At 39.2% G+C, this 27,294-nt stretch overlaps 1 protein-coding gene across 2 annotated transcripts in view; it reads left to right on the top strand.

Annotated features, from left to right (window-relative positions):
- The window catches only part of GNG2 (G protein subunit gamma 2), a 130,550-nt gene that overhangs the window by 86,826 nt on the left and 16,430 nt on the right, over window positions 1-27,294 (top strand). For both annotated transcript variants that reach the window (XM_061182549.1, XM_061182550.1), the window contains one exon: window positions 17,716-17,831. In XM_061182549.1, the coding sequence (XP_061038532.1) occupies window positions 17,745-17,831 (87 nt within the window). In that variant the 5' untranslated portion in view covers window positions 17,716-17,744. The remainder of the gene's footprint in view (window positions 1-17,715; window positions 17,832-27,294) is intronic.

The following is a 27,294-nucleotide window of genomic DNA, read 5'->3' on the forward strand; positions in this document are numbered from 1 at the left end:
TTGTTGTGGAGTATTAGACATCAGTAGGTTCACAGAGCCATTTCTGTGGAAACAGGCTCATTATTTTTCTTTTGTTGGAACCCTACTGATTTGTGGTCTGGGCTTCCATACTGAAAAAAAAGAAAAGAAAAGAAAACCCAACATATGCCATATAAAATAATAATCTGGTTTCCTTGGAGTGAACAAAGCCCATCTAACATCTAAAAATGCCAGCTCCCATTTGTAGACACAAGCCATTTCCTTGTCCAAGGCTCAGATAAGAACTAAAAGCTTACATGTCATTTCTTAAGCTGCAACATGGCCTATTCACTCCTGTGGCCTTTTACAAAATCCGTGAAATCCATGACTTAGAATCAACATTTTTCCAGGATTATGTGTTTGTCAAGGTTTTTAAAAGCGGCTAACCGATGATCCTCCTTCCAAGAGGAAGCTGTATCTGTGGAGATATGTTGTTTTGAAAACAACGGTTTGCTGGAAAGCGGAGAGCTGTCATTTTAATGAATGGTTTCTGGCAGCAAGTGAGACAGGGAAGCTTGCTGTGTCTTACCCTCCACCTACACAGCCTAGACGGCTCCCATGCTGATTTGAGGAAGTCAGACATCATCTTGTCTTTCTCCCATTTGGTAAGTGGCACCATCCCAGCAAACCACATGGAAATAGTACAGAATGGATTGATTGCTCCCTTGGTTCATTCTGTTCCCTCTTGGCCCCAGAGCACTTTTGGTTGGTACAGCTTCTACATCAGCCCTCGTTCGCCTTAGCTCTCCCTGTAGCTACACAGACAGTAAAAATTGCTATTATGTTTGTGAAAATGGCCAACCTATACCATAGTCTCCAGGCTAGGATCAGTCTGCTGCCTCTAAAAACATGAATTGAGATGGGCTAAAGGAAAAAATCTTTCCCTGGGGACCTTGCTTTAGAAACAGCCTTCTCGCTCACGTTCTGACTTAATCTAAGTCTCCTCCAACCAGGGATGCAGTGCTTACTTCCCTAGAATTGTTGTGAGGATTAAATAAGATAATTCTTTAAAGTGCTTGGCCCAGTTCCTGACACACGGCAAGCCCTTGATTTATAAGCTAATATTGATTTTGAGTCTGAGTTCCTGGTCCTCTGCTGAAAGAACAGAGCTTTAGGCCTGGAAAATCGAGTTCTGGGAAATGGAAAACACTCAAAGATGTGGAGGGGAGACAGGAGGAGGGGAAAGTCACTTGGAAGGCTCCTGTTTGGTTTTGTTTACAAATTCGTCACCTTAGCCAGCATGGTGGTGGTGTCTGACTGTCTGCATCCTCTCCGCCCGTGAGCTCCCTGAGGCTCCCTGGGGAGGATACCTTCCCGTGCCTCCTTCCCTGCTCCCCTCCCTCTTCCTATGCTCACCAGTGCCTCCTGGACTCCGGGATCATTCCACAGCCTCCATCCTATGCAAGCCCTTCCGTTCCTAAGCCTATGTGCATATACCCTACCCTACACCCTGCCTATTCCCCCAACTTGCTCTCCATCTCTCCATTTTATTCCCATCTCTCCATTTTATTCTCCATCTCTAACCTCTACACTGCTCCTCAAAAATGAGCAAAGGCAAGTGAGGAAACCATGACATTGTGACACCCAAAAGAAATCTTTGTGACGTCTCCAGTTGTTGAAACACGTGATTGGGAAAAAAGTGAGCGAGCAAGATGAATTCCACTCCTGATGCCCTGGGCCTTGAAAGTGTTGAGGGAAAAGCAACGAGCTTCACAAATAAATCCCTTATGGATTTTAAATGTCCCTAGTGGCTGGAGAACCAAAAGGAAATTCATGTTTGCTGAGGAGTAGAGATTGCAATGTGCTATTTTGGTATTTTCAAGTCAAAATGGCCAACTGGTATTAGAGGATAATGCCTGACAAAAAACAACCCTGAAAGCTGGCAGGCTATTTTACAATTCCTATTTGATTCACAGTGCAGCCACTGTTCATACATTTACTAGTGTTCTGACTCTGAAAGCCCGTCACAGGAAAGGATATTAAATGTCCTCCCTATATAGAATCTAATCCATTTGATGATGATGTACTTACTTGTTGCAGAATAAATTACAGTAGGGATCAAAAAATAAGTGGCAGAATGACCAAGCTCAAACTTGGGTTGTGTGTCTGAACAGTTAACAAAGACATTTTTCCAGGTGACTAATTGTAGAAACTCTGAAGAATTCGAAATTGGAATAGTTTGGAATTAGTCCTCTAATTTAAAAGCAACTACTAACCAATCACCTATGCTAGGGCTAACTGACAAATGAGAATAATAAAGATATCATCAAGTGACTGGGAGACTATAAACCTCTAATTTGTTTTCTAGACCTAGAAATTGTTTGTTTTACTGCCAATGTAATCCTAACCTGGAAATATACAAAACAAATAAATCAAACCCCCTCAGCACCTACTGCAAATATCAAAATGTAGTTCAGAGAAACACACAGTTGTAATTAAAATGAAAGGCCATAGGGAAGTTTGCCTGGATCCACACTTTAAAAACACCATTAAAGTATGAAAAGAATGGAATCCTCCACAATTAACCTACAGTCTCTAAGGCAAAGATCCCTCAATCAAAACACTTCTTTATCTTTGTGCCACAGAAATAAGGGGTGGTGTGTTGATTCCCAACACTAAATGACAAGAAAATGTATGGTTTCTTAACAGAAAAGTTCCTCCTGAAAGAAATTAAAATACCGGATGTATTTTTAGAAAAAGAAAACTCATCTGATGGTTATAACAGGCGTGTCCCTCATTTTGGGGGATGGGGAACAAGTCTCATCAGTTGAAAAGAATAAATTGTCTTCTGTTATTATTCATGGGTTGGGAATTCAGGTGGGATAATTAGGACATTCTTCCATCAATCTCTAACACACAAGCTCTGTAATTATTCTAGGGGTTTTTGTTGTTTGTAATTTTTTTTTCCTCACTGGCAGATATAACTCAGCATAATCTCATTCCACCAGCGCATTGCAAGAAAGAGACTGTGCTCTTTTTTGAAATGAACATGGACTAAACATCCATAAAGCGTAATAATGCTAATGAGAATTATGAGCACTTACCACTTATTCATCACTGGAAAGGTAATAGGGATCATAAGACATAAGTATAAAAGCCCAGTGAGTTGAACCTTTTCTTTTTTTTTTGAAAATATTTATTTATTTATGGCTGTGTTGGGTCTTCGTTTCTGTGCGAGGGCTTTCTCCAGTTGCGGCGAGCGGGGGCCACTCTTCATCGCGGTGGGCGGGCCTCTCACTATCGCGGCCTCTCCTATTGCGCAGCACAGGCTCCAGACGCGCAAGCTCAGCAGCTGTGGCTCACGGGCCCGGTTGCTCGGCGGCATGTGGGATCTTCCCAGACCAGGGCTCGAACCCGTGTCCCCTGCATTGGCAGGCAGATTCTCAACCACTGCGCCACCAGGGAAGCCCCTGAACCTTTTCTTATGGAGTATTTTCTTTGAGCAGATTTTTCATTCACGGCTCTATGGCTATTTTTTCAGTGTCCTTTCTCATGGAGGGTACTGTGGACCTTTTGAGCAGCATGATTCATTGTTGCCTGGCATTCTGCAGGGCATTAGAGTTCCTGCCTCTGCTCGCTAAATGTCAGTGGCCCCCTAGTTATTGTCATAACCCAGTCCACCCCCGCACATTTCCAAATGGCTCCTACTGGGTGATATCTCCCCTGGCTGAGAACTACTGCCGGTGGTTCTAGTGTGGGGCTTGGAGAATAAATTGAACCCCATTTGGAATTTCCAGAGAGTAGACTTCAGAATTTTAAAATGAGATATTGGCTGTAGGATTCTGAAAGAATTAATCTGCAGCATTATAGCTCCTGATTCAAATTCAGAGATGTAGAACCACTCATAGTCTGTGCCATAACTTGGTTGCCAGTCTGGGCCACTGCAAAGGTAAACTCCAGTGCATCACAAAGCAGGCTAAAGACTAGGCTGATGGGGTGAGGGGGAGTGGTGTCCAGAAATTAATCACCCTTTCTTATTAACTAAAAGGGTTTTTTTTTTGTTTGTTTATTTTTAAGAGGGTTGTATCTGTATGTGTGTGTATTTTAAAGCTTTGTCTACATGATCTTTTTAGGAGAATTTTACTTTTTCTTTTAGCTATTTCAGTTGTCAGTGTATTTAAACCATTTCCTTCCCTCTTAGAAAAATAATTTCAGCCCAATTTGGGTTACATGTAAAATGAAACAGAAACATTAGCAAAGACTATCTGTGCTTGCCTGTTGAAACAGCCTGTGCATCTAACAGGATTCTGTCAACACTTTATCTTGGCCCCATTATGTTCACAAGGTACAATGCCCTCTCCTCAACAACACTTCTCATTGCATGCAATTACTCTCAACTCAGGCAACTCAGGTAGGGGTGGAAGGCAAAAGGTTTCCTCTTCCCCATTAAGAATCAGTGGTGTAGCATTTCTATGCACTAATGGTAAACAAGCTGGAAAGGAAATTAAGAACACAATTCCATTTCCGATATCATGAAAAAGAATAAAATACTTGGGAATTAACTAAGGAGGTAAAAGACTTGTACAATAAAAACTTCAAAACATTGCTGAAAGAAATTTAAGAAGACATAAATAAATAGAAAGACATCCCATGTTCATAGATTGGAAGAATTAATATTGTTAAAATATCAGTATTACTCAAAGCAATCTACAGATTCAATGTAATCTGTATTAAAATTCCAGCAATAATTTTTGCAGAAATAGAAAAATCCATCCTAAAATTTGTGTGGAAGGTCAAGGGCCCTGAATAGCCAAAAAGAATCTTGAAAAAGAACAAGTTGAAGGACTCGCACTTCATAATTTCAAAACTCACTACAAAGCTACAGTAATAAAAAAATTATGATACAGGCATAATGAGAGACATAGAACAATGGAATAGAGAGCCCAGAAATAAACCCTCGCATATATAGTCAAATGATTTTCAACAACAGTGATGAGACCATTCAATAGAGAATGAACAATCTTTTCAACAAATGGTACTGGGAAAACTAGATATCCACATGAAATAATAATAATAATAATAATAATAATAATAATAATAATAATAGAGTTGGACCCTTACCTCGCACCATACAAAAAATTAACTCAAAATGGATCAAGACATAAACATAAGAGCTAAAACTCTAAAACTCTTGGAAGAAAATGTAAGGGAGGAAAACTTTTTGCTATAATTACCTCCATTTCTAATAAAGATAACCACAATAAGACTAACTTGTTCACAAATTAAGTCTAATTTCAATAAACTTGGCCTGATTATTTAGTGATTAACCACAGAGACTCTTTCAAAGTTTTCTTTGCTGGAACTTTTTATAAGAAATCTCAGATTAAACTCTTAAAAGCCTCTCTAGGCTAGGAAGCGAAGCAGAGAATTTGCTGTCAGACTTTGCTTGCAGTACCTATAGATTTGGATGCATTTTTCTCTTTTTGAAATCAGCAAAATGTGCTAAGGTTCCCAGACCTGCCAGGAGGTGACGTTCCTTACTCACCTGGTAAGGCTGCCAGGAACCCTGTAAACAGGGTTGGCTGATTTTTCCAAGGCACTTTATTGGCTCCATAAAGTCAGCTTTAGTTCCTTAAAGCTTTCTGGTCATATTTGAGTCTATGTATGTCTCTCTCAAATACGACATTCCAGTCAAAGCCTTGGACCAATGTTTCCAATTGTGTCCTGTTACAAGGAAAACAGATTCTTATTGAACTTATGCAAATAATTATGTTACCATGAAAATAAGAATACTCACTGAGAGTTTCTTAATTCCTGAGGGACAAAGTAGGGAGAAAAAGTAAATGTTTCATCTTTGTCCACAGAGGTATACTTTACCAAATTGCTCTAAGTCATGGGTAGCTTAAGATAAAAGGGGAAAATTTTTCCTTAAATCTGGAAAAACAAAACATTAAAGAACCAGCAGTGTTTCAAATGAAAAGTCATAAAAATTATAATCATCCTCTTCAGTTCATTCAGTTCCATGTATAATAATTAATTCTCGTTGATCTTGGTCTTTTGTTAGCAGTTTTGTGAATCCAGTTTTCCTTAGAGTTCTATAAATCCTTACCCAGTTCAGTGGTATGATCTAAAAGTTATCAGAAGTCTGTATTCCACAGTACTTCTCAGAGTCCTTTCCATGAATTTCTCCGAAGATGAAACACATTTGCAAAAGTCATCAAAGTAAAACAATAAGTATAAATGACAAAAGACTTTAAAATGTCCAGGGTTAAATATCTAATGAAAGCTCATTACAATGCTATTAACAAGGAAATTTGGTTATTTCTGTGACATACATTCTAAGATAATAACTAGTGATAACATTATACCTGGACATATCAGACTTCTAGGAATTTCATATAATTTCTGGAACACTTATATACCTATACAAATATAACATAAAGCAAGCTTGTATTAACTTATAATTTGACAATGCTTCCCATGTAATTTAACATATCAAATAAGCCTAATTAGTTAAACATCTCCCTTTTTTTTAATAAGTAGAGAGAACAAATCTTTTGAGATGTTCCAGGGAACCTCTGGAAAATCCCAAGTTACTTCCAGATCAAAAGACTTCATTTAGAATTTGATTTGGGGAAGTTTGTCAAAAATATCAAAGGGTTTGGATACTTGACTAAATAGGATCACAGATAATTATGAAACAATAATTATTTAATTAAAATGATAAAAGATTTTAAAGGCAAATACAGAAGGTTACATAGTTTTAAGCAAAACTTAGCTCTTATTATTAAGACTCAGTTAGGTAATCAAAGACCTGATAAAGACGACATGAAGCACAGAAAATTATTTTAGTAAAACATAAAATCTTTGCTTCCTAGGCAGATTACTTACAAGGTAAAGAAAAACCTTTCACAATCTCTTATAAGGAGCAGACCAAGAGTTCAATAAAACTTGCTCTTTTAAGCAGAAAAACTTTAGTTTTACATAAGCACACTGTTGATATTAAAGCTTATTTTTATTTTTTTATTTTATTTTATTTTTTAATTTTTATTTATTTATTTATTTATGGCTGTGTTGGGTCTTCGTTTCTGTGCAAGGGCTTTCTCTAGTTGTGGCAAGTGGGGGCCACTCTTCATTGCGGTGCATGGGCCTCTCACTATCGCGGCCTCTCTTGTTGCGGAGCACAGGCTCCAGATGCGCAGGCTCAGTAATTGTGGCTCACGGGCCTAGTTGCTCCACAGCATGTGGGATCTTCCCAGACCAGGGCTCGAACCCGTGTCGCCTGCATTGGCAGGCAGATTCTCAACCACTGCGCCACCAGGGAAGCCCCTAAAGCTTATTTTTAAACCCTTATATTAACAATTCATTTTAGCCAGCTCCATTACCCAAGGTAAAATTCTCTCTTTCTCTCTCACTTCCCAACTTTCTATTTTCATTTAGTTTGTCCTTCGTTTCTCTTTTTCCCATTGTGAAATAACCAGCCTTACTTTAAGATAAAGTTACCTTCATTTCCCTTAAGAAAAATGCATCTTCATGCCTCATACCTTTTTTAACCCTAAACACAACCTACTTTTCTTGCACAGAAATGTTTTTCTTATTATTTTTAGTAGTTCAAATTGCATTTATTAATTAGAATTTTTAATTTGTAGAAACCTTAATTTCTAGTAAAAACCAAGAAGTAAGCAGTTGTGAATTGTACATTATACCAGCATTCTTTGATTGGCAAATTTATGAATACATTTTATAATTTCTAAAAACATATGTTTCTTTGTATTGTAACCTTTCAGTGTGGTACATAATATTTACTAATATACCCAAATATCTTTAGTTTCTCTGTAATCAGAAACCAAAAGTGGATAAACCCATGTTCAATAATTAATGTTTCTGTGTCTTATCTTATTTGGAAATTATCTAGATATTCCATAAATTTCTATCATTTAATTTAACTTAGCAAAACTCTAAGGGTATAAGTTACCAAAGGGAGTTGGGAAACTATTTAAGTATACATCATAAAACATAATTATTATTGAAAAGTTCACTTAAAAATTTTTATCCCACTTACATTTATTTAATTCACTTGTTCCCAACAGTCATATCTAGATCACTCATGAAAATTTCGTAAGACATCGAAGTGGCCAGCCATCATTTTAAGTTATTTTTCTTGTTTACAAATTTTGCAACAGAGATAACATGAGCTTACTTGACTAGTAAACCCAGGTAGAATAAAAGTTGCATGTCTGCATTATATTTAATGCTGATAACTCTGAAGACATGTCTATTTTAATTAAACCAATGAACTTAAACTAGCATTTATTTAGCAAAGGGTATCCCACATCACACGAACTTGAAAAACATTTGAGTTAGTTTCTATGTTTCTGAGTTTTAGGAATGCTTAATTCATAAGAGCTTAAGTTTAAGCCAGTTAAATAGAGCTCATTTACAAAATGATTTTGGCAATACCATACAGAGGTAGAAAAATATCACATATACATAACATAGATTTATAGACATATGTAAACATACAGACAGACACAGAGACTTTATAGCTTTTGTTCTAAAACTTTAGCCATGAATCAGGTACAATAAAATAACACTCACTAGTTTATAAATAACAGTTGAATTCAAATTATATCTCTGTAGGATAGAACAAGTCAAGCTTACTCTCTTAAATGGCTAAAGCTTTTTATTAATGTTTGTGCAGGAGACTTTTAAGATTTGTGTCTGTCCTTGACAAGTAATCTTATGAACGCTGTGGACTAGATTTAGGCAAGTGAGTTTATAGTAGTTTGTATTTTTAAAAGCCTCCCCCCTCCTTTTTTTATCTTGTGTCTCAGGCAATTGTGAGCAGTGTTCTATTTACCTCTTGAGCTGTTTGCTTTATAAATACATGATAAGATTTACATCTTCAAGGGACAGGGAAAGAATGTAGGAATTTGGGAGTATATCTATTATCAGAAGTCTAAGGTAATTACTATTTAATTTTTTCCTTCTTTTTCTTAAGTCAGGACAATTGTACTTCCAATGTCTTGATTTTTTAATAATATCTGCAAATACCTGAAGGCAAATGGGAAAGGGTCTGAGTGGACTTTGAGCTGCTCTCAGAGCTATGCTTTTGTTTTACTGAAGATTCAAGTTGCAAATCAAGTATTGTTGATTATAATTCCTTTTTTTCTCCTGCAATCTATCTTCAAAGAATTGGGTAGCTGCTTCCATCATAATGCTTAGAGGTTGATTAGTCCACCCAGGCACACTATTTTGAATTTGCCTTTTTAAATTGAGGAGAAAATTTCATATTAAGGAGGAAATTAAAAGATTTCTATATTCGGGAGCTTCAGGGCTTAATTCAGTATGCCTTTGAAAAGTCTGTACAAAGCATTTTGTAAAGGCCTTTGGATGTTCTCCTTTTTCCGAGTGTACAATTTAACCTTAGACCAATTCACCTTGGGTGGGAAAGCCTCTACCTTTGCATATAATATATAATATTTAATATATAATATAAATGTAATATTTGCTAAACATCAGCCTCCAGCTGATCCATTTCCTGACCATTTTATAGGAGGGCCTGGGAGAAATTCTGGTCATCTGTTTCCTCAGTGAGAAGGGTTGTAAATGGCCAATAATCTTTTTTTTTTTTTTAATATTTAATTAATTAATTAATTAATTATTTATGGCTGTGTTGGGTCTTCGTTTCTATGCAAGGGCTCTCTCCAGTTGTGGCAAGTGGGGGCCACTCTTCATCGCGGTGCGCGGGCCTCTCACTGTCACGGCCTCTCTTGTTGCGGAGCACAGGCTCCAGACGCGCAGGCTCAGCAATTGTGGCTCACGGGCCCAGCTGCTCCGCGGCACGTGGGATCCTCCCAGACCAGGGCTCGAACCCGTGTCCCCTGCATTAGCAGGCAGATTCTCAACCACTGCGCCACCAGGGAAGCCCCCCAATAATCTTTTTAATATGTCTTTAAATTTGGTAGGATCTTCTGAAAGTGGAGGTAAAGGGCTTTGTAATTTAAAAGATCTGTTGCTTTCCAGGGGATATGAATTCTTTGTGGTGTTGGGTGGAGGGGTCCAGGATACATCTACAAAGGACATTGTATAGAAAGACCTGAAGCTGGCAGAGCCTGATTATGGAGCCCTGGAAAGTAGGAGGAGTTGTAAGGAATAGCAAAGAAAGCCTTACTCTCCATCCTGGGTGCGTCTGTTGAATTTACTTCCCGGCTTTCAGCATTTGCATGAGTAACCTGTATACTTGAGACCTAGAGATCAGAGTGCTCTCTATAAATCTTCTAGGGAAAGGGAAGTTAAAACAGGCAGCTAGGTGTTTAAGGGGAAGGTGGAGGAGTTTGGGGAGCTAAGGGAATTTACTGAGGAGATGGGGCCAGAGTTTTTAAAGGGGGAATTTATGTTGGATGTGGTCTTTAATTTTTTTTCTAAGTCTAATGTCTGTTCTTTAATCTTGTTAAGAGGGCCCCTAAGGCTAGACATTATATTCCTTTGTGTTCTCTTTCTAATTTGGTCTTTCCATAGGTACCAGTAAGACAGTCGTTTAGAATGAGAGCGCTCTTAAAAAATCTCTTTCTTTCAAATATTGCCAGTTCAAAGGATCCTTTGGCCATTGATGAGTAGGAACTTACATTAATCTCAATAGCGACTCAAACCAGTAAGTCTTTTTACAGTTTAACCATGGATGCAAGAGGCATCCCAAAAGACAGTACAAAAGACATAGTCCTCAGAAGATCCAGAAACTTCATTCCAGATTTAGCCTAAGAAAGCAAAGACCGTTGTTGTCATAGGTAGTAAGAACGGTATAGTGCAAGCAGTGTCTCTGGTCTCTCACAAGAGCATGAGGCCACTCTAGTCACAGACCTACTAATCTATGACACCAGGCAGGCATTAATAGAATGAGACTTTTCCAGCACTAGCAAGACAACAAAGGCTGAGATGACAAAGGCCCCTTATGACAAACTTCCCTGAAAGCTGGCACAGTTGGACAAAGAGAACATTGCTTGTGACTTCATGTCTTGGAATCCAGTCTATTCAACTGGCCACCAAGTGCAAGCTATTACTTGCATTCTCTGGCTAGCAGAAACCAGAGAATATTCTTACTGGTCATAGAGTTATGCTTTCAGGACATAGAACAAGATGAAAGGAAAACTTCACCCAGTTTTTACATGAGAGGACCCAGAGCAAAGTTTGTCTAAATAGATGCCAGTCTGATGAGAACCGTGAACTCACCAGTGTGTGAAGCCAGATCAGACAACAGGCTTCTAGAACCTATGCCTGTGTTCTGCCCTATGGTTTTTCTCCTTATGAGAAATGACACAAAAGGCAGAGAAAAAGGAAAACAATGACCATCTCTGGGAGAAAAGGAATAAATAGAAAACAAGAGTACTCACAACAAATCTTTACAAGTCGCCATACCCAAGGAACTAATTCATAAAAATATTTTCTCCTACTAATCTGAATTTAGAAAAAGAAAAGGATTCTTACCATTCTCACTTCTACGAGACCTTGCAGGCAGAGATCTGGGAGACTGATTTGGTACGAATTCTTTCCTTCTGCCAGCACCTACCAGAGATCCCAGGGTCTCTCAGCTGCCGCAGCCCGAGAACGAACGGTGTCCAGGCCAGGCAGAGCCCTACTTTTGGCACCAAAACTGGAGAGGAGCAAAACTTTCCCCTTCTTCCATTCTTGATTCTTTGGCTGGTCTAATAATTAAATTGACATAAGATTAACAGTTGGCTGGTCTAATAATTAAATTGACGTAAGATTAACAGGAGAAAAACAAATTTAATTTTGTACATATACATGAGCCCATAAAGAAATGAGACTCAAAGAAGTGACCAAAGCAGGCAGCTTTTATACCTTTTAGACAGGGAAACAACACGTTTGTGAAGAATCAACAAGACGAATGGATTTGGGCTTGGGATAGCAAATTACTGAAGAAGTAACAGGTTTGTTGATACAGCCTTCTCGGCCCTGAATTTCCTGTCTCTGGCAATAAGGATGCCTTCTACCTTCCTGGTAGAGGGAGGGTGCCTTCACACAGGAGATTTATTTCCTGCTTTCAGGGGGACAAAGAGAGTGAGAGTATTCTTCTTGCACTGGCTGTTTTCTTAACTAACTTCAATTCAAAATAACCAGCATGCCATAGTGACATATTTTGGGGTGGCATATTCTTTTCACCTTCAAAAAAATGGAGCATAACATTCACAACTTTAGATTTGGCAGTGATTTCCCGGCTCTAACACCAAAGGCATAGGCAACAAAAGAAAAAAAATAGAAAAATTGGACTTCATGAAAATTAAAAACTTTTGTGCATCAAAGTACACTATCAACAGAGTGAATAGGCAATCCATGGAATGGGAGAAAATATTTGTAAACCATATATCTGATTAGAGATTGGTATCCAGAATATATAGAAAATTCCTAAAACTCAACAACAACAAACCTGATTTTAAAATGGGCAAAAGGCTTGAATAGACATTTCTTCAAAAAAAGATATCCAAATGGCCAATGAACACACGAAAAGGTGCTCAACATCACTACTCATTTGGGAAATGCAAATCAAACTACAATGAGGTACCACCTCACACCCATTAGGATGGCTACTATTAAAAAAAAAGAAAAAAAAAGAATGTGTTCATGAGGATGAGGAGAAACTGGAACCCTTGTGCACTTTTAGTGATAATGTAAAATGGTACAGCTACTACCGAAAACAGTATTGCTGTCCCTCAAAAAATTAAAAATAGACTTACCCTATATGATCCAACAACTCCATTTCTGGGTATATACTCAAAAGAACTGAAAGCAGAGTCTTGAAGAGATATGTGTACTCCCATATTCACAGCAGCATTACTCACCGTAGTTAAAACGTGGAAGCATCCCAAGTGTCTGTCAACAGATGAATTGATAAAATATGGTATATACATAGAATGTAATACTATTCAGCCTTAAAAAGGAAGGAAATTCTGACACATGCTACAACATGAATGAACCTTGAGGACATTATGCTAAGTGAAACAGGACAGTCATGTAAAGACAAATACTGTATGATTCCACTTCTATGAGGTACCTAGAGTAATCAGAATCATAGAGACGGAAAGTAGAATGGTGGTTTCCCAGGCTGGGGGAGAAAGGAATGGGTGTTATTGTTTAATGGGTACAGAGTTTCAGATTTGTAAGATGAAAAGAGGTGTGTGTGTATGTGTGTGTGTGTGTGTGTGTGTGAGTGAGTGTGTGTGATGCACTGTCCAAATGCTTCAAGCTTAGAAGATAAGCTAACTTTTTCTTATTTACCATAGTCACTTTTTAGGAAAATACATACTTCAGTAGGGCTCCAGGACCCAATTCCAGCGTGTGGAGAGGGGCAGTTCCCTTCACACCAATAAACAATCCTCTGACACCAGTTGAGTGTCCTACAATTTAACTTAATTCTTTAATTCTGACATTGCCTACCCAGGGATAGCATCAGGTTCCACAGGTTAAGGGTTGATCTTACAAGACTGCAGTCTCCTCCCCCTACCCACAAACACAATTCAGGCCCCCCATTGCAAGCCCAGGTTGTTACCTGTACTTCTGACTGACTGGCTATGAATCAGAGATTCCCAGGACCTCTTCCTTGGTTTTGATTAATTTACTATTACAGAACTCAGAGAAACATTTTACATACTAGGTTACCAGTTTATTATAAAGGAATGTAACTCAGGAACAGCCAGATGGAAGAGATGCAAAGGGCAAGGTATAGGGAAAGGGTGCAGAGCTCCCATACCCTCTCTAGGTGGGCCACTTTTCCAGCATCTCCACGCATTCACCAACCTGGAAGCTCTCCAAACCCTGTCCTTTTGGGTTTTTATGGAGCCTTCTTTACATAGTCATGATTAATTAAATCATTGGCCACTGGCAATTGATTCAACCTTCAGCCCTTTTTCCCTTCCAGGAGGTTGGGGTTGGGGGTGAGTTCTGAAAGTTCCAACCCTCTAATCACATGGTTGGTTCTCCTGGCAAACAGCTCCCCCATCCTCAGGTTGCCTAAGGGCTTTCCAAAAGTCACCTCATTAACATAACAAAAGACCTTTATTGGTCTTACCACAGGAGATTCCAAGGGTTTTAGGAGCTCTGCGCCAAGAATAGGTCAAAGACCAAATATATATTTCTTATAAATCTCAATATCACATACTTCTTTGGAACACTGGTCTAGGACTCTACAGTTCTTTCAGTTTTCAGGAGGGGGATTTCTTCATTGCTTTTACGGGAAAGCAGCCGGATGTGAACAAGAGGAAAATGCACTAAGTGATTCTGAAAGTGGCCCTAGATTTTGTTGGGTCATATGGTAAAAGAAAAACATACAGGATCTTCCTAAAGCTAGAAGCACAAACCAAAGCCTTTGTCTACTTTTTTTTCTTAAGTCCATTTAGGTTTTATGTGTTCTCTCCCCAGCATTTCTAAACTTACGTCCTTCCCCATCCCTCTTCTTTCCCACCTCAACATCCCACCTTTCCACTTTCCTTCTCTACCTGCACAGAGGTCTCCTTCCATCGTAGGTAGAATAAAGGCCCCCAAAGATGTCCATGTCCCCATACCTGGAATCTGCAGATTGTTATGTTACATGGCAAAGGGAATTAAGGTTGCAAATGGAATTAAGGTTGCTAATCAGTTGACCTAAAGATACAGAGATTATCCTGTATTATCAGAGTGGACCCAGTGTGGTTACAATGGTTCTTAAAAGTGGACGAAGGAGGCAGAGGAGAGTCAGAGAGAGAGGTGACTACCAAAGAAGAGTGATGTAGAGTGAGAAGGAGTCAACTCACCTTTGTTGGTTTTGAAAATGAAGAAAAAAGCCAAGAGCCAAGGAATGCTGGCAACCTTTAGAAGCTATGTAAGGAAAGGAAACATTTTCCTTTAGACCTCCAGAAGGAATGAAGCCCTGCCAATATCTTGACTTTAGCCCAGTGAGATCTATTTCAGACTTCTAACCTCCAGAACTGTTACGATACATTTATATTCTTTAAGCTACTAAATTTGTAGTAAGGTGTTACAGCAGCAATAGAAAACTCATACACTTTCCATCTCAGCCTCCTCAGGACAGCTACAGCTTTTTCCAGGGAACATTAACAGGCATTAGGACATAGACTTTCCTGGATACTCAAATAAAAATAATGGGTCATTTAATCAGTTAATGGCAGATCTGTGAGCCAACAGTAGAGAAACCCTTAATAATAGTCGTGTAAACAAGATAGGTGCTTATTTCTCTTCACATAGATGGCAGCCAGTTCACAGCTGGCATGGTGGCTCTACAGTATCAGTAAGGACCCAGATCCTTCCTGCTCCTCCTGGAGTGTAGCCCAGACGTTTAAGATGGAGCTCTGTGGTCAATATGACTACCTTCTAGGCCAGTAACAGGAGGAAGGGGAAGCAAAGGGCACATCCCTTCCCTTCAAGACACTTCTGCTTATGTCTCATTGGCCAAAACTTAGTCATATCACCACACCAAGCTGCAAGGGAGCCTGGGAATGCATCTTTCAGCAAAATGTCCCCAACTAAAATTCAGGGTTCTTGTGGTCTCTGTTAAAAAGAAAAAAAAAAAATTGTTATCACTAATGAAGAAGAGGAAAAGGGGTATTGGAAGCAAGCAGTGGTCTCTGCCACAAGTTACTATATTATCTGGTTTAGATTCAAGGGCAGAAGAATAGCTGACCAGACTCTCAGAGCTCCCTCAGGCCCAATGAGGATTTGGAAATTCTGTGATAGTCTGTATTCTAGTGTGATAAATTCTAGTTTGGAGGAAACATGAACTTTACAGAGCAGTGTCCAGGGGCCTGTAGACCATGGCTCCTTCCGTTTTGGATCACTGGAAGAGTTAGGTTACTCTACTGGGTAAGTCAATACTCCATCTTGGCCCTGTGAAGTTTTGCAAGGCTGGTAGATGTCCGTTTGATTTGGGGGCACATAATTTCCCTGTGGGGCTAAGATGATTAGGTCCCTAACCATGCTGATGAAATCGCAGTTGTTGTTAAAGCCTCCTTTTTTTTGTTTGTTTTTGCATGCAAGATCCTTCCCTTGATCTTCAAGCATTTGAAAGTAGAGTTCAGAGATCTTTGTGGCTTCAAAATTCTTTCAGTCTTCCTTCCCATTTTATTGTCTCCAAACCCTTTGAAAATAAATTGAGGGAACAGTTTACTATCCTCCAATTTATACTATAAATGTTGTTGGGCTGGCTTTTGCAGTATTCTTTATAAAATAACACTATCCATGAAGGGACCTCTTTGTTTACAGAGAGTTAAATGTCAAGAAATAAGAACCAAAGAAGATAATTTATAGACTTTTGCTTTTTTGGTAATTAAAATAAAAATTGTTTCTTGATTTTCATGGATATGTAAAAACCTATGTACTGAACTTATTATGGGTTATTTTTCTTTCTGTAGGTTTTCTATGTGTCCTCTTTCCTTTTTGAGATAGTAGCCTGATCCTACTTTATCCCTAGATAAAAATATTCCCCAAAGCTAGTAGAAGTCACGGTTTTTAATATAATATCTTCAGAACAAGATATGACTGGTGGTGACTGAAGCAGTGTTTAATGTTTCTCATTTCTTGGGTCGTGCACTCTAGTTAAATTGCAGCTCTCAGACATTCCTTCACTATTGGGTGTCAGTGACCTCAAGGGGCAAATTTACATTGACGGTCCTGCAATAGTATATGGCACCTTGACATGGAGCAAGACCTGATGAGAATGTGGGGGAAGTGGGCACTGAAAATAAATAGGGTACTTTCTGAGATGAACAACAAGAATAAAGTGAGATGGTGGGTCAAGAAATAATTAGAAGAGAAATGAAATTGGGATAGGACTTGAAGGGATTGGGGGACAAGGATGGGAGTGGGTCTGGTAGAGCCAGAAACAAAGATACCATCTCACCATCTACATAGGTACAGAACTCCACTCTCTAAACATTTATGTTCCATTCCATATTCATAAAAGTATTAAGTCTGTTGTACTTAATTTAGAACACCACTGGTCTACTCATCGATGCAAGTAACAATTTAGACATAGCAACACCTACCCCTTGACATTATAGATTGTTCCTGAAGAATCATGAGTAAAGTAATTGGTTGTGAATCAAGCCATATTTCAAATAGACTGGAGAGAAAGGACCATTTAAAACGGTGCTGGATAAACAACACAAAAAAGCCACAAGTCCTATTGCAGTGTCTCTGCAGTATAATAGACTGAGGTGCTTACGGTTAACCAGAGAGTCAGCATTTGAGCCCATCAAGAGAACATGGTAAACATAGTGTTTTTAGTCCTTAGGGATTATATAATTTACCATTCCTGCCTCTGCTCACCTTTCATTCCTCATCCTCTGAGGCCACTTAACACAGTATCTAACAATAGCAGTATCCAATAAATAACAACAGTAATTATGCATACTGTCACCCTTACCATTTTGAACTTATTTCATAAATTGACATAAATTTAATAACTTGCTTTCTTAATGTGGCAACATATCTTATCTGATTTGATGAACATTCTTCTTTTTTTTTCCCCCAAAGAAGGATGGAAGGGCAGAGGTAGGGAGTTGGAAAAGCAAACCTCATCTTCTGGCCTGCCTGCCACTCAGACTCAGTGCTGGATTGGGGATGTAGATGGCTGGAGGAGCCTGGCCTGACTATAGCCATTTTTGAGGGATCCCCCAGTTATGATGAATCTGCACATTTGGCAGCTGGAGAATTCTCTGATGCATTTTTCCTCCTTGTTTTCTTTCCCAGTGTGTCTGAAAAACCCACCCAGCATTCCAATGGCCAGCAACAACACCGCCAGCATAGCTCAAGCCAGGAAACTGGTAGAACAGCTGAAGATGGAAGCCAACATCGATAGGATAAAGGTGAGGATGGCGTAACCCACACAGCTCAGCTAGCCTTGATTGTCAGGAGCATGACTTGCAGCCATGTGTCATTTGGCTACTTTTCTATGGAGAGTGATGAAACCAGTGATGGTGGAAGAGAAACTTAATGGTTAGGCAAAAGTTCATTTTTCTAGTGTGTCTTTGCCTCCTCTGGATTTCTCCAGAATAAAATGATAGTATAAATTAAAACTGGTTCTCCATGTGGACGTCAAAACAAAACTTAGGCTCATGGCTGAATTCTAGTCAAGGGATTTGGAAAACCCATGAAACGTAGAAATCCACCAGTTCACTTCTCTGACCTTGTAAAGACCCCCTTCTCACTTGGGTTTAATTTTTTCTGTCCTTCCTTATGTCGGTTCTAATTTTTAGTGTCTATCTTCATGTCTAATCCTTCGATCCACCACTGCATGTTATTTTTTTTCTTCTTTATACCTTACTGGATTTTTTTCTTCAGAACGCAAAAACCACACGTGGTCTCCCTGAGAAGTCAAACAGCATAGAGGTTTCATGGAACTTAATATTCCACTTCTTTCTTTCTCTCACTCCCCAGATCAAACCTGACAGCTTTGTCTTAAGTTGGACCTAACATATTAAGCCAGGACTTTAAATCCAAACCTTTTGTTGGCAGATTTTCAATGTAAATTAACCCACACAGATAGCTACTGCAGGGTAGTAAAGTAAATTTATGTCAACTATCAAAGCTTCACTTTCCCAGAAGACCTGAGCATTTTATGAAATGGAACTCAGCAACATTTTACTAAAATTAGAACATTCTTTCAGATGCCTTTTTTAAACTGGAAGATTTGTCCATACCTGACTTAGCAATCTGAACAATCCAGCCATCCTTTGGAAGGTGCTTCTAAAACAAGGATCAATAAATTATGGCTCATGAGCCAAGTCCAGCCCACTGACTGTTTTTCTCAATAAAGCTTTATTAGAACACAGCCCCACCCATTCGTTTACATACTGTCTGTGGCTACTTTCACACTACAGCAGCAGGGTAGAGTAGTTGCAGCAGAGACCCTGTGGCCCACAAAGCCTAAAATTTTTTCTCTCTGGCCTTTTAGAGAAAAACTTTGCTGACCACTGGTGTATAGCAGTGGTTCTCAGCCCAGCTGTATATTCATATCACCCAGGGAATTTTATAAAAGGACCAATTCTAAGACCACACTGTAGACCAATTAAATTAGAATCTATTAGGGTATGATTCAGGCAGCAGTATTTCTTTTAATTATCAGTTAATTTCAATGTATAGTTATGGTTGGGAACCATGGTCCTATAGGAAGGGGTTTGCTCCTTTTAACTCCCATCAGGTCTGGGCTAGAGCATGAAGGGAGAGCTGGTCTTCCTCCATAAGTAAACTGAGCAAATTTCCATCTATCCTGAATCTCCTTTGTAAAATTCATGTCCTGGTAATGGACCACAAAATGTAAACAGCTTCTTCTTTCTTGCAATAGCTTTAATTCTTTATTTATGAATATGATAAAGGGTCTTCACCATCTGTCTTGTGCCTTTTTTACCTTCCTCTTCTCCTTTTTTGCCTCTTCTTTTTTATTTCCTTTCTTAAAAAAAGTATAATATGGCAAGTGCGCACAGTACCTGCTGAGAGGAGTGAGGTGGCCCAAAGATTGTGGCACCAAAAAGAGTCATTCGGTTCTTTTTTTTTGGTTCTGTCCATGGACCTTCTGGAAAATGCCACCTTGCCTTTTGGCATGGCCCAACGAAGAAAAAAGTGTTTGAAAAGCACTATTGTGGTTGGCATTTTCTGTTACTACTCAGCATCCCCAGGCCCACATCCTGAAGGAGGGTGTGATGGCGTTGGTGGCGATGAAAAGCTGACAGTGGGAAGAACAGGACAAAAACCAACCTTTTCAGCCATACGTCAGACCTTCATCGCCTCTCACCTGAATTACTGATTGAAAGGCGCTCTTAGCTGATCTTTGCAATCCCGTCTCAACCCCATCTCCATCCCTGCCTTCGTTTACCCTCCATGTGGCCAAAGACAACTTTCTACAAGAAAACCTCATTAGTTTCCTCTCTTACTGAAGATCTTTTCTTGATTCCCATCACCTGGAAAATGAAATTCAAACTCTATAGCAAAGCATACAACGTCCTTCTGACCCCTGCCCCACTTTTCAGCTTCATCCCCTTCCTCTCACCCACCTGCTATATTGAACCATTTTTAATTCCCTTGATGACAATTTCAAATGCCTTTAACATTCACTCTCCTCCTCTCTACATTTCTGCTTTACCAACTCCAGTGACTCCTTGAAGACTCAATCATTATATCCTTTAAGACACTTTCCCAAACCTTCATCATTAGGTTGGATTTTTGCTATTTTTCAGTTATTCATTTATTCCTTTATCCAATAAATATTTTATTGAGAGCTTTCTAAATTGCCAGGCCTTGTTAGATCTCTATATCTCTATAGAGATACAGAGCTAGATGAAAAAGAAGACATGATTCTTGCTCTCAAGGATCTCCTAGTCTGGTAAGAGGTTACCAACAAAAATGAACAAGACCTATTATTAACACAAATAAGATATCCAAAAAGCATAATTACCAAATATCATGAGAAAGAAGTCAACACCACACCCTGATTCCCTTTGAATACTGCTTCTGAAGAGACCAAATAAATCACTATCTGTTTTAGAGCGACAAAGCGTTAGCCTAATGAGCTGAACAATGAGTGACTGCCTTCTTACATGATCGTCACTTTCATATCTCTGAATTCCTCTTGACGTCATTAGACCTGAAATTGTTGGAAATGCAGTGGCAGCCTGTATCTCAGCATCTGTTCTGCACATCAGAGCCAGGCAGGCATGCTGTGGTGAAGTGTCAGATTATTTTTAGTTTAGCTCTTGGGTAAAACTGCAACTGTGTTGACACTGTTGGCAGCTAGCTGGTTTAGGGCTTGGTTATCTGCCTTTTGGAGTCCCTTCCAGGCTTCTGAGTGGTCAGGCTTCTCCACCTACTTTCGGTACATGATCCCGTCAGCAAGAAGGGGCTTCCCTCTGAAGATCTCAAGTTTCTGATTTTCCAATTAGAGTAGTGACCTCTTCAAGCTATAAAGGTGGCAGTGGCTTTACGTCCATCTGGCAGAGCCTAGTACAGCTGAGGCAACAAGGAACAAGGAAAAGGAGGGCCTTCCCTGGTAGTCCAGTGGGTAAGACTCTGTGCTCCCAATGCAGGGGGCCCAGGGTCTATCCCTGGTTGGGGAACTAGGTCCTGCATGCATGCTGCAACTAAGAGTCCACATGCCACAACTAAGAAGTCCGCATCTAAAGATCCCATGTGCCATAAGTAAGACTCGGTGCAGCCAAAATAAATAAATAAATAATTTAAAAAAAAAAAAGGAACAAGGAAAAGGGGACACAGCTGACACTGGAGCTGTCAAGGGTCCCTTAAGCAGGGGGTGGCCTTATCCCTCCTGTGGCCTCCAGAATAATCTGGAGAGGCCCTACCTTGAGAGGGTCTGAATAGCATATTCTTTTTTTTTTTTTTTTCCACACACACACACTGTATTTTATTTTTACAAGAGATAAATAGACTGACACCAAGCATTGTACATGGATGACCACAACAAAAGCAACAATGATTGCAATTACCAAACATGAAACACACTCGCATATTCATTTTTAAACCTTCTTGTTTCCTATCCCTTTGCATCACAGATCCTGAGAGATTTGGGCTAATGAACCCATTATCTGTTCATAAGCCTCAGGCATATATAAATGATACTCCCAGCCTCTCTGTGTTTCTTTGTTAGCATTTTCATTCAAGGAGAGAAAGGAAAGAGAAACCAAAGAAAGCTGGGAAGGGCTCTGGGGAAAGAGGCAGAGAGAGGTTGTGGAAACTGTGACACTCAGATGTACAAAACAACAAGATACACGGCTGTTGAGCAAAGGCCAGTGAAAGAAAGCTTGTCCTGAGAGCGCAAGTCGAGAGAGCATGTGTAAAAGCAAAGGACAGTAGGACTTCAGTTAAATCTATTTATTCATCACTATATTAGGACTCTGGGTTTCTAATAATAGAAACCTAACCCAAGCTGACTTAAGCAGAAAGAAGGGATCGATTATAAAAGATACAGGGCGTCTCAGAATCTAAGAGCAGAAATGTAGCTGATCAAGCAGAGGGAGTGAGAGCTGCAAGGCCAGCGGGAACTGCAAGTGCTCTGTGATATCCCTCTGTTTCTCCCTGTATATCTGCCTCTTTCTTTTCCTGGGAGGAATACATTTCTCAGCTGCCTGTTCCATATGGCAGACACAAGGTGGCTGCCCATGGCTCTGAGGATCACATGTCATACTTTCAGCTCCATGAAGAAAGAGATAGATTCATGTCATCTCTTTTAGTCTCACTCCCATATTCCTAGAATGGTATATTTGTTCTACCAAGGATGAGCCGTGCAGCTTCAATCAACTGATGCTAGAATTGAACCACGTTGCACAAAAATAGCTCCTAGGAACTAACCCACCCATATGGTTGGGAAGGGGACAGATAGTTAAGGAGGGGTGAGAATCATTGTAAGCTAGAAGGATGCCCTTTAACAGAGGGTGTTGTTGACATCATGAATAATGTAGATGTAAGTGCAAAAGAAAGCCAAGGCCAGGAGCCTGGGTGAAATGATTGCTTCTTATCTAGTTGGATGCTCTTTAAATTGCACATAAAAATGTCAAACTTATTTCTCATTTCTCCCAAATGGTTCCAATAGACCTTTCCAACTGGCTCTTCTCACTATCTCAAGAATATGCTATGCAGATTCCCATCTCTCTGGTTATTCTGGATCCCTCACTGAGAACACCCTTCCTCTTATTCTTTTCCTATGTCCTATAGACCTAATGTTTGTGTCCCTCCCAAAATTCATATGTTAAAATCCTAACACCCAATGTAATAGTATTTGGAGGTGGGGCCTTTGGGAAGTGATTAGGTCATGAAGGCAGAGCCCTCAGGAATGGAATTAGTGCCCTTATAAAGACTCAGAGAACTCCCTTGCCCCTTCTACCATGTGAGGTTATAGCAAGAACACAGGCATCTATGAACCAGGAAGCAAGACCCTCAACAGACACTAAATCTGCTGGCATCTTGATCTTAGACTTTACATCCTCCAGAACTATGAGAAATCAATTTCTGTTGTTTACAATCCACCCATTTTTGGTATTTTATTACAGCAGCCCAACTAGACTAGGGCATTATCCAAATCTTACTCCTCTCTTACAGGTCAGCTTAAATCCCTGCTTGCTCATGAATCTCCTTTTCCATTCTGATCCTACTTACTAGTCAATTTACTAAATAATTTTACCTTCATCAGATAATTTTTCAAACTAGACTACACAGTCCTCAGTGTCAAAGACCTTGTTGTCTACTTCTTGGTGATGAGATATGCAGGCAGTCAGAAAACATTTTTGTTAGTGGATAGCTTTAAGTTCATGGACTAAGAGTGTCATATAACAAGACATTAGGAACTATATTTTGCATGACATTTCCAATTACATTTATAGTTTGGGAAATTCCAAGCATGATGTCACTGGCCAAATAAAACTCATTGTAACAGGAGAAAATTCAGTGAAATACCAAAAAGAAGGGCATATTTGATCATTTTAAGACAGGTAAATTGTTTCATGTCAAATGTATGATTTTAAGTAGCCAACATATATAATATACCTTCTTTCAAAAACAGTTCAACATAAAAAGAACAGACTGATTTTCATAACTGACAAATATGTGTAATTATGGAACCAAATATAAATGTTTCTAATAAGTAAATCATCCGTCTGACAATTGACTCATAATACATTGGAACTGAACTTCAGGGAAAGCTGTAGTGAGAAACAAGCCAGGTAGACATCATGCTTCATTCTAGAGAGTGGACAAACATCTTAGGTTTGGGACTTTTCAAATACTTTTCCAGCATTTGAATTGTAGGTTTTAACATCTCTTCTCTAAAATGCTTGCATTCAACTTATTAGGAACAGTAAGATTCAACCTTCCTTATAGGCCAATTGAGAGTATTTTCAGGGTTAATAAAATAGGTATAGTATGTCTAGGACTTATAGAGGAAAAGGCTGTGTTCAAAGATATCCAGTCCTAATTCATTTGATTTGCTGAAAGTGGAGCAAAAAATTTAATTTGAACCCAGGCATACATTAATAATTGAGCATAAAACTTCATTTTTATGAGGGTTGATATAATTTTTAAAATTCAGTAGATATTTGTTAAGCACCAAGTATATTCTTAGCCTTGTGCATTATACCTAGGAGCTAGAGAAGCAGTACTGTTAAACCTTGATAATTCAAAATCCCTAGGAAATGTAGTTTTCTGAATAGCCTAGTTTTCAGGCCAGATGAAGTTCTCCCTTCTTGAAAAATATAACTATTTTGGATGATAATTTTGAATGTCTTTTCTTAATTTATTGAGATTTATCAATTAAATATCATGTACTTTTCTTGATGCTTGTTTTGAAAATTAATTCTTCTATTTCCTTTTTTTAAAAAATCCTATTGATGTGTATCATCAGTTTAATATCTCCTTGGAGGAACAGGGAGGGCAAGATAATTTAGAATATTCACTTTATTTTACAAATTTAAAATAGTAGATATTTATCCATACAATTATACTTTCTCTGTATCACAATCAAAGTTTTATCCTGGGTGCTTTTCACAATCATAGTGGAGAGATCCTTTAGGCTCACCTTTGGCCACCAGCAGTGATGCAGGCACCTGGTGACGTGGGACATCATGGTGATATGGTGCTTTCCATTTCTGGCATTCCTAATCTTGCTGACCATTCTACCTGTTGTATTTTCAGTATAACTCCAAGGCATAGCAAAGAATACAGATGTTTCTTCTGCATTTACTAAGGATCAAACTAGATGTTTTAATTTTCCCTTACTTGAATTACATATTAATGATTCAAAGAAAAATAAAGACTTTAAAGTAGCCAGCAGCTTTTGACCTGAGTAAAAAGATCTTTCTAGACAAATATCAGGTCAATCTCTCCTAGTGTGAAAATCTTATGATCTCTTCCCAGAGGTGTGGCAGTTTCTTTTGCCTTCAGCTATCTTGCCAGGCTTGTGACAGGCAGTGTTCGATGTTCACAATAACTTCTCATTCTAAGCCTCCATCCCAACGTGATCTTTCAAGTCCTTTTAAGCATCAATTTAAAGTTGTCAACCCTTGATGGCTCCATTAGTGCAGGCAACTCAACGGAAGGAGTGATTGAATGACTGATACCCTTAACACACAGGCAACTTCCCACGTGCACAGGCAGTGACGACCTATCAGTGCTTGTTGGCCTGGTGGCTTGCAAGCATTTTGCAACATTAATTTTAAGATGTGTTTCAATTGCAGGATGTGATAAAGACGGAGCTGTAGACTTACTCACCATTTAAATTCCTGGGTCTGGTTTTTATACTTACTGGCAACTGCTTCTTCTTAAAGCTGTCAGGGCATTTGCCTAGAATGGGTTCCTATTTTTTCAGAGCCTAAAATCACAATCTGGTGGCTTTTACTGGGACTGTCTAGAGTCCCCCTCCCCTTACTCCCTGGTTCTCAGCCCCAGTCTAGTTTGGTGAGGTTGCTGGGTAGCTGGGTTTCAGCAGTTGTCAATCCAGGGAGATCCTTGCTCTTATCAAAAGTAAATCCCTTCACTGCACATCAGATCTCATCTCCCTCATCAGGAACGCGCTCCAGCAGTTCACTGCCCATTCTGAATCACCAGTTTTGGTTCTCTATTTCATCCTTTCCAACAACATTCAAACATAGTGTTATTTCTCCATCTTAAATAAAACTTAAATTTCTTCTCTTGAACCCCCCATTTCCTCCTCCAGCAACTGCCTCATTTGTTTGCTCTGCTTTGCAACGTAACTTCTTGAGAAAGTTGTCCATATTCACTGTTTCTAATATCTCTTTTCCCTTTCTTTAGAAAAAATATTTTTACTCTGGAAATAACCTTGAAGGTACAGAAGAGTTTCAAATACATGGCAAAGAATTTTGTTTTTCCCTGAACCATTTGAGAAAAGTTGTCAACAGGTGCCCTATCACCTCTGGATACTTTAATATTTCCTACAAGTAAAAACATTCTTCTACATAATCATAATATAATCATCATGCATAATTAACATTGATACATCACTACCTTCTATTCCTCAGACCCCATTTAAGTATTGCAAATCATCCCCATAATGTCCCTTTGAGCAAAAGAACCCAGTTCAGAATCATGGGTTGCATTTAGCTGTCCTGTCAGGCACAGTTCCGTAGACTTCCTTGACTCTTATGACCTTGACATTTTTTAAGATTATAGGCCATTATTTTATAGAATGTCACTCAATTTAGGTTTGTCTGCTGTTTCTTTATGATTTAATTAAAATAACAAACCATTAATAGCAGAGAACTGATGGGGTGTCCATCTCACTGCATTCTATCAGTGGCACATGATTTCAAATTGTCACTGGTGATATTAACCTTAATTACTTGATTAAGGTGGTGTCTTCCAGGTTCCTCCATGTAAAGGTATTCTTTTTTCCTTTGTAGTTAATAAATATTTGTAGTTTGAGGGAAGGATCTTGAGGCTATATAACTATCCCATTCCTCATCAAACATTGTATTTTTTAAAATTTATTATGCACTTGTGGTTTCCTCTTTTATTGAATGATTTATAATCTGATACTGTCATCATTCATTTTTTTATGTTTAAATTGGCACAGGCTAAATCATTGGCTACTGTGTCCTTTGAAATGTCTCCCTCATTCTTTGAGTACTTCCTTAGTTTTTGGCACAAAAAGATTCTCTAGGGTCCTCTTGTTATTTCCCTGGCCCAGCCCTGGAATCATTCTTTTCTCCAAGAGCACTAGTTCCCTTGAGAATGGTATTTAGAAGTCAAGATCTCGATGCTAAGTGTGCTCATTGCTGAAGAGTTGCTGCTCCTGGGTCCTCTCAGTGGACAGAGCTAGAGAATTCACACATGCATGCACACAAGGGCATGTGTGTGCACACACACACACACCTTTACATCTATATTTCTTTATCTGTACATATGTGTATATGTAACCATGAGTTCACATCGACACCACCGGGTCCTATCCTACACCACAGGGTTCATTCCAGCTTTCTACTTTCCATATTTGTAACTCCCCTCACTGTTGGTGAGAAACCTGACTCCCCTTATCCTTATTTGATCAACTCCCATGTATGGAACCAAGCTCCCACTCCATAACCTCTCTCCCTGATGCAGATGCCTTCACATCCCACTTGGGCTCCCATACGCCTCACCAGGCTGCCCCCTGCACAGATGCTCTCCTCACATTGCTCCAGCTCTGACATCCCACCACGGGCCCCTGACCTACTGTGGAAACTATAGTACCTTGCTTGGTCCTACCCTAAGCCTTTAAGATTGAATTGTTCATAAAGAAGAAGGAGAAGGAGGCCCCATTTGCTCTACACCCAT

The sequence above is a fragment of the Eubalaena glacialis genome, chromosome 2 (genome assembly GCF_028564815.1).
Source record: "Eubalaena glacialis isolate mEubGla1 chromosome 2, mEubGla1.1.hap2.+ XY, whole genome shotgun sequence".
NCBI lineage: Eukaryota > Metazoa > Chordata > Mammalia > Artiodactyla > Balaenidae > Eubalaena > Eubalaena glacialis.